At 43.7% G+C, this 16,154-nt stretch overlaps 1 protein-coding gene across 1 annotated transcript in view; it reads left to right on the forward strand.

Moving 5' to 3' along the window:
* Positions 1-16,154, forward strand: part of POLA1 (DNA polymerase alpha 1, catalytic subunit) — a 202,875-nt gene that overhangs the window by 91,174 nt on the left and 95,547 nt on the right. Inside the window, exons 19-23 of the mRNA XM_068120315.2 lie at positions 870-986; positions 1,077-1,252; positions 1,446-1,575; positions 1,882-2,001; positions 9,823-9,919. Of these exons, the coding sequence (XP_067976416.1) occupies positions 870-986; positions 1,077-1,252; positions 1,446-1,575; positions 1,882-2,001; positions 9,823-9,919 (640 nt within the window). The remainder of the gene's footprint in view (positions 1-869; positions 987-1,076; positions 1,253-1,445; positions 1,576-1,881; positions 2,002-9,822; positions 9,920-16,154) is intronic.

Raw genomic sequence — 16,154 nt, forward strand, 5'->3', positions numbered from 1 at the left:
AGCCTCTCTTGCCGACTTACACGCCTGATCTTCCATTCATCGACACCGTTCCGACACCGACACCGACAAGCGTTCTGGTGGATTGACTGTCATCTGATTGATCAAGACCTGAGCTTCGATTAAGATCGTCATTTTAAATCTTCATGTAATGAACACGGCAACTTTTTGTTGGGGTGGATTTTGCAAGTGTCATGCTCTGCACGGTGTCTTTCTTGTTTGTCTGTCTGTCTGCGAATAGGATATCTCAAAAAGTTGTGGACGGATTGGGATGAAGTTTGGTGGAGACGTTGAATGTGTGAGAAGGAAGAATTGATTAAATTTAGGTGAAGATTTGAATCCGGATCAGATAGTTTTTTGAAATTTCACCATTGAGTGATTCTTTACCATTGAAGGATAAGGCCAAAAACTATATATGGCATGAAATTTCAAAAAGTTGTGGGCGACTTATGGCAAAACTAGGTGGATGAGTTGGTTAGGTGACAAGAATAAGCCGGTTTGATTTTGGTTCAGGTGCGCATCCATATTCGACCCATCAGTGTGATATAAAACGTAATCTGTTCATCCTGGTGGAGTTATGCGCTCTACCGAGTGACGTTCTAGTAATTTAGTTAACACCAGCACACAAATTCCACAGAATACAAGTTTCGGGCGGGTATCTGAAATCTCCGATTGCTCTTTCTAATTATTATTATAATAATAATTATTATTATTTTTGCTCTTGACTTGATGTCTTTCTCTTGGTGCAATACAAAGTATCATACATTTCTCCACATAATGTTCAGTTGATCACTTCCAAATGAGTGCTCTATTCAGTGGATGTGCTGCATCTAGCATTTGCTCATCCATTCTCTTTGTTTCTTCCTCTTTAGGGCCATGACATTATTGGATTTGACCTTGATGTGTTGCTGCAACGCATGGCTGTCTGCAAAGTCCCACACTGGTCGAAGATTGGACGAATAAAGCGCACCACAATGCCTCGCATTGCTGTGGGTAGTCATGGCCAGCTAAAGCCGAGGTGCTGGGTTATTGTGTAGATGTTCTGGCTTTATCATAAGATTTGTCTCATGTGAACGCAGGGCAAAATGAGAATGGTGGACAAGGCTGTCACCAGTGGGCGTGTAATCTGTGATGTGAAGACGTGTGCTCGGGAGCTGATTCGAAGCAAGGGCTACGATCTTTCAGAACTGGCTCGCTTCGTCCTGAGAGTTGAGCGCAAAGTCCTACCGCAGGAAGATATTCCAGCAATGTTCAAGTGAGAACACTTCAAGTATGATAACTATCATGCTACGTTTATCTATGCATTACTTTCATACCATCATTGACTGTTTGTCGATTTGCCATTTTATCCACAATCCACAATATACTCTTCGTTTATTGAACTCGATTGATCAATTTCGTATTCCTCATGATGCATGCCACTAGCTCATGAATGGCTTTGTGTTTAGTGCATCCCGCCAGTTACTTTGTGTCCCCGAGAGCACACTATGTGATGCAGAGTTAGCACTGCGCCTTGCCTGTGACCTCAACATCCTGCCTCTTGCAATGCAGATCACAAACATTGCGGGAAACCTGCTGGTAAGACACAAATTTGGAGGGTCAGCTCTGAAATTTTTGTGGAATTTGGAATGGGGTAAGCTGGGGTTCCAGCGTGTTAAGGTTAAAAGATACGTTTTTCTTTCTGCACAAACATCGATGAGCTTCTATTCGGAATGTATGGTTTGATGCCTTTCTACAAATCTCGTCTCCACTAACTGTCCATGTATCTTAACTGCCATGTAAAACAATGGGATGCAGGAAGTCCAAGTGACAAAGAAGTATGTAAACATCAATGAGTGAACTTGGACATTAATAATGGTGTGGTGCATGTTCTGTGTATGGCAGGCTCGTACGTTGCAGGGAGGACGTTCTGAACGTAACGAGTTTCTCCTGCTGCATGCTTTCCATGAGAAGAACTTCATTGTGCCTGACAAGCATTTCAATCGCAAAGCAATGCAGGAACCTGTGAGTCCAGCATTGCACACTATTAGACTTTTTGGTCACAGAAGATTTAGCAGAGGTGATGTTTGAACTTGGATAAATTCGTTTTTTCCCCCCTCTTTTTAGCCCCTGTTGAACATAGTCTGAAACGGGGGTTATGGATAGGGTCTCCTCCGTCCTTTTGTACATGCGTCCGTCCGAAACCATATCTCGGACATGTATGGACCGATTTTGTTCATACTTGGCACAAACACAACACATGTACATCATTTTGTTTCGCGATGCGACCAAGATGGCCAACTGGTGGCCATTTTAGTTGTAAAAACCCGATTTTGAACACGTCCTCGACCAATTCTCGGATTTGCATTTACCGATCTTGTTCAAACTTGGGACAGATAATGAATAATGACTTGCATATGCACGTCATTTTGTTCTTTTCAGATCAGATCCAAGATGGCCGACTGGTGGCCATTTTGTTACTTAAACGTGTCGCCAACCATTTCTTGAACATCCATGGTCTGGTTTTGTTCAAACTTGGCACAAGCACAGTACATGATGGCATACATGGGCACCTCACTTTATTTTGCGATGTAATCAAAGATGGCAGACTGGTAGCCTGGTGGCCATTGTAATTGTAAAAAACCCGAGACTGCACATCTCCTCAACTATTTCTCATACATGCATTTACTGATGATGATCAAACTTGGCAAACAGATAATGAATGATGGCTTACATATGCCCGTCATTTATTTTGGAGATCAGATCCAAGATGGCCGACTGGTGGCCATTTTGTTACTTAAACGTGTCCCCAAACATTTCTCGGACATGCATGGACCAATTTTGTTCAGACTTGGCACAAAGACAACACATGAGAGCATACATACAGTCACGTGAAAAAGTAAGTACACCCCATGTAAAGTTTTGACTTTTTCAACATATTTCAACATACAGCTATTTGATCTTCATTTCAACAATATTGATAGATAAAGGTGATATAATAGAACAAATATCATGAAACATTTACATTTTGTAGTCCATTGTATAATTTAAATCAACATAAATGCAAATTTCGCATGTGGATAAAGTAAGTACACCCTTGACTCTAATAGGTGGTATTGCCCCCTTTGGCAGAAACAACCTCAAGTAGGCGTTTCTTATAACTGTCTACCAGTCTCTGACATCGACTGGGAGAAATTTTTGCCCACTCCTCCATGCAGAATTCTTTCAGCTGTGCGATGTTTGAGGGGTTTCTTGCATGCACAACAACATGCATTTTAAAGGCCATTTTCCCTGCTAGAGCGGGGGTTAGCCTTGCGGTCCCCATGACAATCTTCTCCATTTTGCCCTATTTTCTGCATCTCTCCTTGTTAACCCCCTTGCCCGCATTTCTTCTTCTACCATCTTTAGCCAAGTCTTTCTCGGTCTTCCCCGTCCTCTACTTCCTTCTACATTCATTTCCATCACTCTTCTCAACCAGTCACTTTCATCCTTCCTCAACACATGACCAAACCATCTCAACCTGTTCCTCTTCACAGCATCAATCACAGGCTCTATTCCCATCATCTGCGAAAGATGATGGGAATAGAGCCTGTGATTGATGCTGTGAAGAGGAACAGGTTGAGATGGTTTGGTCATGTGTTGAGGAAGGATGAAAGTGACTGGTTGAGAAGAGTGATGGAAACATCTTGCATGCACAGCTCGTTTCAAATCCCCCCACAACATCTTGGTGGGATTTAGATCCGGGCTTTGACTTGGCCATTCCAGAACCCTCCATTTCTTTATTTTCAGCCATTCCTAGGTGGATTTACTGGTATGTTTATGGTCATTGTCATGTTGCAAGGTCCACCTTCGGTTGAGCTTCAACTTTCCGATAGATGGCCTCACATTATCCTCAAGCACCCTCTGGTACAATGAAGAATTCATGGTGGATTCTATGATGGTGAGCTGCCCAGGCCCTGATGCAGCAAAGCTGCCCGAAACCATAATATTTCCACCATCATGCTTTACAGTTGGTATCATGTTCTTGTGGTCAAATGCTGTCTTTGGTTTTCGCCAAACATGTCTTCTGGTACTGTGGCCAAATAGCTCTACCTTTGACTCATCTGTCCAGAGCACATTGTTCCAGAAGTGCTGGTATTTGCCTAGGTGTTCATTGGCAAACTTTAGTCTTGCCCTGATGTTCTTTATGGACAGAAAAGGTTTCCTCCTGGCACACCTACCATGTCGATCAAATTTGTGCAGCCTCTTTCTAATGGTAGTCTCGTGCACTTTGACATCAACAGTGGCAAGAGCTACCTGGAGGTCCTGTGATGACATTCTGGGGTTCTTCGAGACTTCTTTCAGCATCTTGCGGTCTGCTCTCGGGCTGAACTTGCTGGGGCGGCCTGGCCTGAACAAGTTGGCAGTTGTTTGGAATCTTCTCCACTTGTAGATGATCTTCCAGACAGTCGAATGATTGATTTAAAATTGATTGGAGATCTTTTTAAATCCCTTCCCAGACTCGTAGGCATCTATAACCTTCTTTCTTAAGGCCTCAGAGAGCTCTTTTGATCTAGGCATGGTGACGCCGCACACTTCAACAACAAAGAGCAAACCAAACTAAATGTCTGAGGTTTAAATAAGACAGGTTCCTCCAAGATCCTCTCTAACGATGTTCTAATCATTTGCACCTGAGCTGGTGCACCTGATTCTAATTTTAGGTATTTGAAGTAGTGATAAATGTAGGGGTGTACTTACTTTTTCCACATGCAAAATTTGCATTGATGTTGATTTAAATAACACAATGGACTACAAAGTGTAAATATTTCATGATATATATATATATATATTTTTTTTGTATACTGAATCGAGGCTCGTGAAAGAGCTGACATTTACTTCACAAACAAATCAACCAGACAAACAAAATATATAAAAAGAGGGAGCGGAAGACAAGAGAAGGGGAAGCACACAAACACTTGAGAGCACACAACATTTAAGAGCAGGGAGATGTGTGGGAGGGAGAGGGCTTGGGGGGAGGAGGCGTGGGAAGGGGGGGGGGGGGGGTGGGAGAAGTATAAAACACAAGGACACCAAGGACTTCCAGGACAGAAGTTGGTATTTCAAAAAAGTGGAATTGGGGTGAAATTAGCGGGGATAGAAAAGATCAAGGTTTTGGATGGGGGAAGATAAGAGATGGTGGTGAACAGCTGTTTTAAAGACCTGGAGGGTGGAGTAAGATTGAAGAGAGTGAGGGAGTTTGTTCCAGAGGCGGGAGAAAAGAGGAATGAAGGAGTGAAGGTGAGCAGAAAGTCTTGATTTTGCCAGTTTAACCATAAGAGGGTTGCAGGCAGATCTTGTGCGACCTGCAGGAATATTTGGGGGACAGAGCCCAGAGAGAGCTGGGGGGGCAAGGCCAGAGAGGAGTCGGTGGAAGACGGAAAGACCACCAACCTGCCTGTGGTGAGTGAGTGAAAGGCCCTTGGAGTTAGCTTCATCGCGGGAGATTCCAATGTTTCTGAACGCTTTGGTTTCAACAGCGTGAAGACGAGCTGGGTGTGAGGCAGGAGCACCAGACCAGAGGGGAGAGCAGTATTCCATAGAGTGTGGATGAAAGCCTTGTAAGTGGTGAGGAGCTCAGGTGTACCAAGGAAGGACTTCGCACGATGGAGGATGCCCAGTCGGCGACTGGCTTTGGAGGCCAGATTTGAAATGTGGTTTTCCCAGGAAAGATCATGGCAGATAGTGAGACCCAAAAGATTGAGTGACAGAACTTCTTGGAGAGGATTATTCAGAAAGTGGATGGGAGGGTTGTCCAGTCGGTCTTTTCGGAGAGACATCGTAAGAGTGTGAGATTTGTCAGGATTGAAAGACATGTTCCACTTGTTTGCCCAGTCTGTGATTTTGTCCAGGTCTGCAGAGAGTGAGGAGGCTGCAGACTGCCGATCTGAGGGATGAAGAATGGAGCGACAGAGAGGAGAGTCATCAGCAAAGAGATAGAGAGAATTTTCAAGAGAGTCAGAGAGATCATTGATGAAGACCAGAAAAAGCACAGGGCCCAGAACACTGCCTTGGGGAAGTCCAGCCTGAACAGGAAGAGGAGATGAGAGAAACCCATTCAGGGCCACACGATGATTACGACTAGAGAGGAAGTCCGCCAGCCAAGCGTGGAGATTTCCATGGATACCAAAGGAGGAGAGTTTGGTGAGCAGAGCGGGGTGTCAGACCGTATCGAAGGCATGTGATATGTCAAGGGAGACAGCTCTAATTTCCTGTTTGGCATTGAGGACCTCCATCCATTGTTGAGAAAGCAGAAGCAGCATGTCCAGAGTAGATTATTATTTATATTTCAGAGTGTTTGTTATAGTGCAGATCCAGATCCAAATCCAGAGTATTTGTTATATTATATCACCTTTATCTATCAATATTGTTGAAATGAAGATCAAATAGCTGTATGTTGAAATATGTTGAAAAAGTCAAAACTTTACATGGGGTGTACTTACTTTTTCACGTGACTGTATGCAGAAGACCTTGTTTTGTAATCTGACCAAAGATGGCTGACTGGCGGCCTTTAACTCTGTTCAGCAAAATTACTAAAGCTTTGACATTTTATGTGTTTTTGCCTTTGTCTTTATATCGGAGCAAGGTAGATCTGACAGCAGGACATCCTGGGGTAGATAGGGAGGTCATACAAGTCGGAACCAATTTTGACACACAAGTCAGAATTGTTGTCTCAGATGTGCCAGACGTCCTCCAGTTTGTGGATTTCTCCTCGATTTTTTGCCTCAGAATTGGTCAATTATAGTTGAATGTTTCATGTTTCTTTTCTTCTCCTCCCTCCATTTTGATGCTGATTGCAACCAAAGCCGTTTGGAAGTGGATTCAATTGAAATTATTGATTTATAAACAAGAATGACCGCACTGTGGTTACAACTTGCAACAAAATCTGGTAATGTGCCGATTGGGAAACATACATTGGTTAATATTGTTGCGGAAATGGGGATTGTATTTTTTTATTGTGTTGTATTGTAGTAAATTGTTGTGAATTATTGCTTAAGTCTGGACCCTCCTGCCTTCAGTGTTGTATAAAGGTCAAAGGGCGTTCCCGTAGTTAATTCCATAAAGCATACACGTTAGCCAATCATAGATTTCCCCCTGGTTGATAGTTATATCTTTATTATGTGTATTAGGGTAAGGCCTTGTCTCCCATTAAGATGACACTCCATTGCACCAAGTGAAATAGAGTAGATTCCTTTCATTCCCCATTCCCACTCCCAAAACTTTCATTGCCTTTCATCATTGCCAAGCCTCGATTGCAAATTACATCCCCTCCAAAACCACCATTGAACATGTGCTCGGGTCGGGGAAGACGGGCGTGCCCGCCCGTCGTCATCAAGGGCGGAGCCAGAGGGTCGCGCGACCAACCAGGGCCGAGGTGAGCACACCGATGGGCGTGTCCTGAAGGCCGGCGGCTTGATCGCCGGAGGCGCTATAAAGCGCGCGCGCAAGAAGCAAAGTGGTGGCGTTGGGTTGTCGATGGAGTGGAGTAGTTGCTGAGTTGTGTAAAAAGATCATCCAGAGAGAACCAACTGTAAGAGAACCAACTGCGAGAGTACATTGAGATCACCCAAGGAAGCTTTGTACACAGCAACGGCTGATCAAGTGGACCGATGCTTGTTCCTGAGCTGGTGCTTTTCCGAACAGAGTCCGAGGCTGGCATGTGAGCAAAAGAACATAGAGAACATTAAGGAGATCATCATCCAGGGAAGCACAAAGCCTGTTGTAGTCCTGGCAAAGCACGCGACGTCCACAGCAGCAGCAGCAGCGGCGGCCACAGCAGAAACAACACTCAACAGCCGCTTGGGGCCTGGACGGCGGTTTTGAGCAGGGCCGCGAAGGAACGGCGGCTGCCAAACGCGCCGATCGTGCTGCAGGACCCCTTGGACTTTCCTCTCCCTCCAGCCATCCACCTCCTGCCCATCCATCCTTTTGTGTACGTGAGTTTGTTCTGTTTGTTTTGTCCCTGGGTTAATTAAGTTTGTATAAGCTAGCGTTGCACTGTGTCTAATATCTTCTGTATATTATTTTCTTATCTTTCCTTCTCCTTGGTTTTTTTGAGCCTGTAAATAGCAAATAAATTATATTCGTATTTCCAACCTTTTTGTCTGCTTCTTCTTCACATCCGTGTCGCCTTAGTCTTTTCCCTATTGAATATCTGTGGCGCGATCCGGCCAACGTTCGGGGATCGGGTTAATCGGGGTAACTGTTAGGCCGCGGTGCCATCCGCTCGGCAAACCAACATCCTTATCCGCGGGCCGTAACAATATATTACACATTGGTTATGCAATTAAAATATTAACTCGACACCTCTTATCCATGTTGCCCTCCCAACGGTTATATTACAATGACCTGATTCATCACATGGTCACGGATTGCTTAACTCCAATATGGAGCCATTCAAAAATTACGTAATGCTAATGTTTAGCTCACCTGGAACGTAGTTCCGGGGAACTTATGGGATGGCGCATCGGCTGTCCTGCAGTCCGTCTGTCCGTAAACACTTGCAACTTCTCTGAAACTGCCGATGGGATTATGACCAAACTTGGCTGAAATGATATTTGTTTTGTTGTAACTGAAGTTTGTTCACGGCATTTTAAAAAAGTCGGTGTCTACGAGAGTCTACCGGAGGGTCAAAGTGGATCCAGGTTTGACACCTCAACCCCCTAAACCCCCAAAATAGGAATTTGCTTTTTCCTCTGCAACTACACACACAATTTTGATGAAACTTGACCAAAACCTTCATCACCTGTGATCTACCAAACGTTTACGGCATTAAAAAGTTTTGGGCGCAAAGGGAGTCTATGGGGGTGGGGAGGGGGGAAGTGGTTGTCCCCCAAAATAGATATTTGCTTTGTTCTCAGAAACTCAGGAAAAAAATTTTTTGTTCATGAACCGTGAGTGATTATTTAATTATTCTACCATGTGAGCACCCAGGGAGAGATATTGCCCCTTTCTGTTTTTTTTGGAATTTCTGAAACGTAATACTTGATTACCATGCGTTCTGATGTACCGTGCCTTTGGGTGGGTTTGATTACCTTCGCCACCAAAGGTGGATGGAGGTTATGTTTTCACCCCTGTCTGTCTATTTGTTTGTGAACAAGAAATATCAAAAAGTTGTGGACGGATTCGGACGAGATTTGGCAGAGTTGTAGCGTATGTGGCCAGGACAAAATGATTAGATTTTGGTGAAGATCCGGATTCGGATCCGGCTACTCGAATTTTAAAAGTGATTCTTCACCATTGGGAGATAGGGCCAAAAACGATACATAGCAGGATATCTCAAAAAGTTGTGGACGGATGATTTTGATTAAATGTGATTCTGTATTGTGATTTTCTGGTCTCCTCTATGATACAAAACGTAAACTCTTCACCTGGCTTAGGTATGCTCTCTACTGAGTGCCGTTCTAGTTCACTCTTGATGTTGCTCGATTAGATATTTTTTCGGGTCCCTTATCTAGAATAACATTTGCCCTAAGCAAAGCCAATGGAAATCGGATGCAACAAATCCATGCAGTGTATAATCAGCAGAGGCCTAGAGGCCTAATGTGTTCGGTTCACGAGAAAATCAAGATGGCGGCCATTTAATTTTGTCTCTGTGCTATGGTGGGTGGAGTCGAGCGATAGATGCGGGTATGATCCGGCAGCTGTCTAATCAATGGGTGCACATATCAAAAATCGACCCCCAAACAAGAACCACAACAACAACAAAAACAGCAAAGTGAGGATCTTGTCGGATCTTGTAGGAGGTATGCATTGTATATGATTGGAGTATTATTTTTCCTCTTTCGTCATTGATTATTTTGTACGCAGATGGTTGGTGAAGAAGGAGAGGGAACATCGGGGAAACCCCATCTTGCTAAGAAAAAGGCTGCATATGCTGGAGGTTTGGTATTGGAACCCAAAGTGGGTGAGTGAATTAAAAAAACTGTTCTGTGTTCTGCAAGATGCTTCATGGTATCGGTTAGAATCTGTGATTCCACGGCACTGTTTTAATAGCTATAGGCGTTTGATTATGACCCAATTTTATGTAGAATGGTGTTTTTGTTTTCACATTTAATGGATTAATAAATTGAGAGTAAATGCAACAGAGTTTGAGTTTACTAGACAATGGAAAAACGGAGTCTTTATTTCTGGATTGCATAGAAGTCAAACGAACACACAAACAGACACTTCTCAAATTACATATACTGACAGTTTTTTGTCCCCCGTCGCTCAGCGGAGCGAAAGGGGGACTATGGCTTTCCCCTCCGTCTGTGTGTCCGTCCGTCCGTGCGTGCGTGCGTGCGGGCGGGCGTGCGTGCGTGCGTGTGTGCGGGCGTGCGTGCGTAAGCGAAGGACCGCATTCGAATTTGGTGTGTGGGTGCAACCCACGTCAAAATCCAAGATGGCCGCCGCCATTTATGTCTGATGCCATGTATGTCTGAACCTTGTAACCTGCATATCTTGAAAAATAAGCGAAGTACCAACTTCTAATTTGGTGTGTGGGTGTATCTCGGCATAAGGACGAACGCTATTGAAAATTGGGTCGCCACGTCAAAATCCAAGATGGCCGCCACCATATATATGTCTGAAACTTGTGAGCGAAATATCTCGAAAAATATGCGAAGTACCAACGTCTAATCTGGTGTTTGGGTGTATCTAGGCATAAGGAAGAACGCTATTGAAAATTGGGTCTCCACGTCAAAATCCAGGATGACCACCGCCATGTATGTCTGAACCTTGTGAGATGAATATCTTGAAAAATAAGCGAAGTACCAACTTCTAATTTGGTGTGTGGGTGTATCTCGGCATAAGGAAGAAGGCTATTGAAAATTGGGTCGCCACGTCAAAATCCAAGATGGCCGCCACCATATATATGTCTGAAACTTGTGAGCGAAATATCTTGAAAAATAAGCGAAGTACCAACTTCTAATCTGGTGTGTGGGTGTATCTAGGCACAAGGAAGAACGCTGTTTAAAATCGGGTCGCCACGTCAAAAGCCAAGATGGCCGCCGCCATGTATGTCTGAAACTTGTGAGATGAATATCTTGAAAAATAAGCAAAGTACCAACTTCTAATTGGGTGTGTGGGTGTATCTCGGCATAAGGAAGAACGCTATTGAAAATTGGGTCGCCACGTCAAAATCCAAGATGGCCGCCACCATATATATGTCTGAACCTCGTGAGCGAAATATCTTGAAAAATAAGCGAAGTACCAACTTCTAATCTGGTGTGTGGGTGTATCGAGGCACAAGCAAGAACGCTGTTTAAAATTGGGTCGCCACGTCAAAATCCAAGATGGCCGCCGCCATGTATGTCTGATGCCATGCATGTCTGAACCTTGTAACCTGCATATCTTGAAAAATAAGCGAAGTACTAACTTCTAATCTGGTGTATCTAGGCATAAGGAAGAACGCTATTGAAAATTGGGTCGCCACATCAAAATCCAAGATGGCCGCCACCATGTATGTCTGAACCTTGAGATGAATATCTTGAAAAATAAGCGAAGTACCAACTTCTAATCTGGTGTGTGGGTGTATCTCTCGACATAAGGACGAACGCTATTGAAAATTGGGTCGCCACGTCAAGATCCAAGATGGCCGCCACCATATATATGTCTGAAACTTGTGAGCGAAATATCTCGAACAATAAGCGAAGTACCAACGTCTAATCTGGTGTGTGGGTGTATCTATTGGGTCGCCACGTCAAAATCCAAGATGGCCACCGTGATGTATGTCCGAACCTTGTGAGATGAATATCTTGGAAAAAAAGCGAAGTACCAACTTCTAATCTGGTGTGTGGGTGTATCTAGGCACACGGAAGAACGCTGTTTAACATTGGGTCACCACGTCAAACTCCAAGATGGCCGCCGCCATGTATGTCTGAATCTTGTGAGAAGAATATATTGAAAGATAAGCGAAGTACCAACTTCTAATTTGGTGTGTGGGTGTATCTTGGCATAAGGAAGACCGCTATTGTACAGTGGGTCGCCACGTCAAAATCCAGGACGGCCGCCACCATATATATGTCTGAACCTTGTGAGCGAAATATCTTGAAGAATAAGCGAAGTACCTTCTGGTGTGTGGGTGTATTTTGGCATAAGGAAGAACGCTATTGAAAATTGGGTCGCCACGTCAAAATCCAAGATGGCCACCTCCATGTATGTCTGACCCTTGTGAGCGAAATATCATATCATAGCATGTTTTCTGCATGTTCCACTTTGTCAACTCACATCACTTCCCCGACGGGGGAACTAGGCGTAACGCTTGTTCCATAAACAAGACCGTAAGTCTAACAGCGGCGTAGCCGGGCTTGTAAAGTATTGTAAACCACAAACACATATGATTAGTTTTTTAAACAGTCACGAATGCTGTTCATAACATTAAACAAATAAATTTGGAGGAATCCTGACATCCGTGAGGTAAGTTTTACTTACAAAACTGAGTTAAGATCTACTGTACTCTATATACCCCACAAGGTTTGGGTTAATAACATACAATCAAAAAACCGAGGTAAATTCCTTACTTCCGCGGTTGTTAGTACCGTACACCACTTATCATTGATTCATGAACCATACACCGCTTCAATCCATTAACTATATATTCACGACATTGGGATTAAAGTGTTATGGTTATATAAACTATATTATTATTATTATTACTATTACGAAAACGATATTACTGAAACGATACACTACTGTATTAAGAAACATGGACTTGATTTGTCCGAAGCGGCCCAAAGGTGAGGCATGAAGTCTAAGGCCTATACGTACCGTTTTGTTGGAAGAGCAGTAACGCTGATGCTTTTGATATTTGATGGTAATTTTAACAATCGGTTTGTTTGTGCTTCAAACTGAATGAAAAAGGTAAAGGTAGAGCATGGCGATTGTGATATCCGACAGGTTCGACGATTTGTTCGGCCTGAACGAAATTGGAATCAAAATGCCGGAGTTACCATATTGTTGGAAGAGCAGCAATCTGGCAATACGGCGGAGAGTCAGCCACCGTATTGCCGTAATGACATCAGACGTACGGTAATCACATCACTCTGTCATGTGATCAGATTCTCAGCTCTGATTGGTATATGTTTGAGGGGACATACGTACCTACATACATTACACACATACGGACGGACAAACTGTTTGAGACGGCTTTTGCCCTCAAGACGGGCTACGCCGTAAAAACCAAACATGTAGAATTGATGATGTAATTGGTGAAGGACTGTTACAGCATTCATTCTAAGTGCCTCTTTTGGCATGAGGGATGTGCTGAACTCTTTATTGCTAGTTTCCACATAATTTAATTACCTCTGCCACCTGGTTATGTTTTCATCCCTGTCTGTTTGTGAACAGGATATCTCAAAAGGTTGTGGATGGATTCGGCTAAAATTTGGTGGACAGGTTGTGTGATAAGGACGAATTAATTAGATTTTGGTGAAGAGCAGGATCCGGATTCGGCGACTAAAATTTTAAGCGATTCTTCACTCTTGAATGAATGAATGAATGATCGTTTTAAGGCCATTTTCCCCGCTAGAGCGGGGGTTAGCCTTGCGGGCCCCATGACAATCATGGTTCCCTGTTTGAGGCAATGTTTTTATGGCCGGATGCCCTTCCTGACGCCAACCCTTGGTCGCCTCTTACAATGCGCAGGGATACGGTGTACCTATTCTAAACCGGGGTACACACCGGGATCATTCATCCCAGCAAGCTGGTACTCAATTTGCCGACCTCGGAAGGATGACAGGCTGAGTCAACCCCCTGGCGTTAATTCAGCGATCGACTGGGATTCCAACCCAGGATCCTAGGATCCCAAACCAGCACCCTAACCGCTAAGCCAACACCAGGTTCCGATTCTTCACCATTGAGAGAGGGCCAAAAACAATATAAAGCATGATGTATGAAAAAGTTGTGGACGGATTCAGATGAAACTTGGTGGTCAGGTTGGGTATATGACAAGGAAAAAATGATTTGATTTTTCAGTGCTACGTTAGTCAAGAATGCAAAGGGCAGCACCATGTTTTTTAGTGCTATGAAGTGTTGGCGATGAGAGTTGTTAGTAAGGGCATTTTATGAGATATTTCACAAATCTGTTAACTAAATTGTTACCAAAAAATTTCTTCACCAATATGTTTGTAAAGGTGTGTAATAACATGTGTTAAAATGTTGAAGTTCAACTCCTGTGGGAAACCCAGAAAAAAAGCTGTTGAATTCGGGTACCGAAAAATTATTTTCGAGATTTTTTTTTTTCTTAATCGGCCCTTAAGTAACTTATGAGGGGTCAAATAAGGGTTTTTCATGATTCTGAGTTGATTGTTAACATTTATATTTTCACTTTTACATTTACACACAAAGTAGCTTTTATTTCACATACATATATAATACTCAAGAGTTATTTCTCATTCACAATGTCAGAAGTTTCAACAGTCATTGTCTATGTCTTCTTCAGACTCAACAACATCATGACTGCAGTTTCTGCATGTAATGCCATTACAGACTCCACAGGCCGAGATGCACGTGACCCCATTCTTCTTGCAGCTGCATCGCCGGTTGCTGCAATCTCCATGACAATTACAGCTCGTGAACTGCAATAGCTCCTCAGGAGCCGTGGGGTCCAGTGTTGGAACTGGCTCATACCCATGCACACCTATTGTCCATCCATAGTCACTGGGGTTCAGAGACATGCTCTGTAGAAGGATCCAGTCCCGGGTCTGCAGGTAGGCACGGAGTGAATGTTGTGCAGCTGCACCCTCTGTTGGAGGTAGAGTCTCTGGTTTGATCACTCCTGACTTCACTCCTGCAAAGGTGGTGCCGGAGAGGTGACTTTGATCCAACCCATTGAGTGAAAGGGAGTGTTTCCGTGAATAGAGACAATGTTTAAATCTATATTGTCTCCAACAAACTGAGTGACTGCATTGTTTGTTTCCCCAACCTCCATAAAGACCACCTGATCATTACTTGACAATTCACTTTCACTGGCTGGCACTTTGGCTGTCATCACTGATTGATCCTCAAGCACAGCATCAACCGCAACCTCATCATTGATCTGTTCATCGGTTTCCTCCACAATGGTGTCAAGAGTGCCAGAAGTATCTGGAACATCATCTCCACTCCTACTATTAAGGAAGCAGTATTTGTAGTTTTGTGTCTCCGTGTAAGACTCAGTGTATCCCAGCCGGTGGAAGTTGTTGAGCATCCATTTTGACCCAAATCTATGATCAAGTTGTATGGCAAGCCCCATTTGGTGTGGCAATACTCCAGACCGAGGTCGACAGGCCTTAATAAAATTCTGCCCCCAAACGGCAACTCTTTCGTCTGTCTTGACAATCGGTCTCAAGAACATCTGAAGGCTTGCAGGAACAAGTGTCAGCTGACTATCGATGTCAGTCATACTGTGTGTGGTGGGGTATGACTTTGGACCTAAATCAATCAAGGCAATATCATTGGATATGAACTTGAGTGCCGTCTTTATGATCTGAGTCTTCTCATCTCCATGGTCAAGATTAGCATGATGCCCTCGCAGAATATTGTCGGTGCCATCTTTGAGACAGAGTACATCTGCCCTTCTTTCCTGTGTTGTGAAATACAAGGTGTCTTCGTATTTCTCTAGTAGTTTTATCTTTAGCCAATGCTTTGAATAAGAAAGGCTCTTCTCTGGTGACTGATCAAACTCCTGCAGCTTTTCATGGACTTGGTCCATGTTCATTACCCCATGCTCTAATTCTGAGTCTAACCATTCGCAGAATTCAATAAAAACTGCCTCTCGCTCCTCATCAATACTCCTCTGTCCTCTCTTCCTTTTTCCTTCCTCATCAGTCTTGGACAAACTGTCACCTCTCGCAAACATAAGTTTGCATCGCAAATGGTACAGTGTTTCTTCTGCTACCAAGTCGTTGATCCCTTACAGGCGTCCAGTGACTTCAGTGCCCCAGTCATCCCCGCGACTCCGTGCTGTCTTCAGCAAGCTTGCCTTCAGTGTATCTGCAGTCAAATTATCTGGCACTCTGTATTTCTTTCTAGCTTGTGCTGGATTATTTTTGTAGAGCTGGGCTGGTTGGTTGCAAAGAATGCATACATCCTTATACAGGAGGTCAACTGACTGTGATCTTCTAGAACTGCAGCCAGTTGATGAACTGAACTCACAAGTAGTGCGTCTTCTCTTCAACTTT

The sequence above is a fragment of the Myxine glutinosa genome, chromosome 1 (assembly GCF_964187855.1).
Source record: "Myxine glutinosa chromosome 1, kmMyxGlut1.1, whole genome shotgun sequence".
Lineage (NCBI taxonomy): Eukaryota > Metazoa > Chordata > Myxini > Myxiniformes > Myxinidae > Myxine > Myxine glutinosa.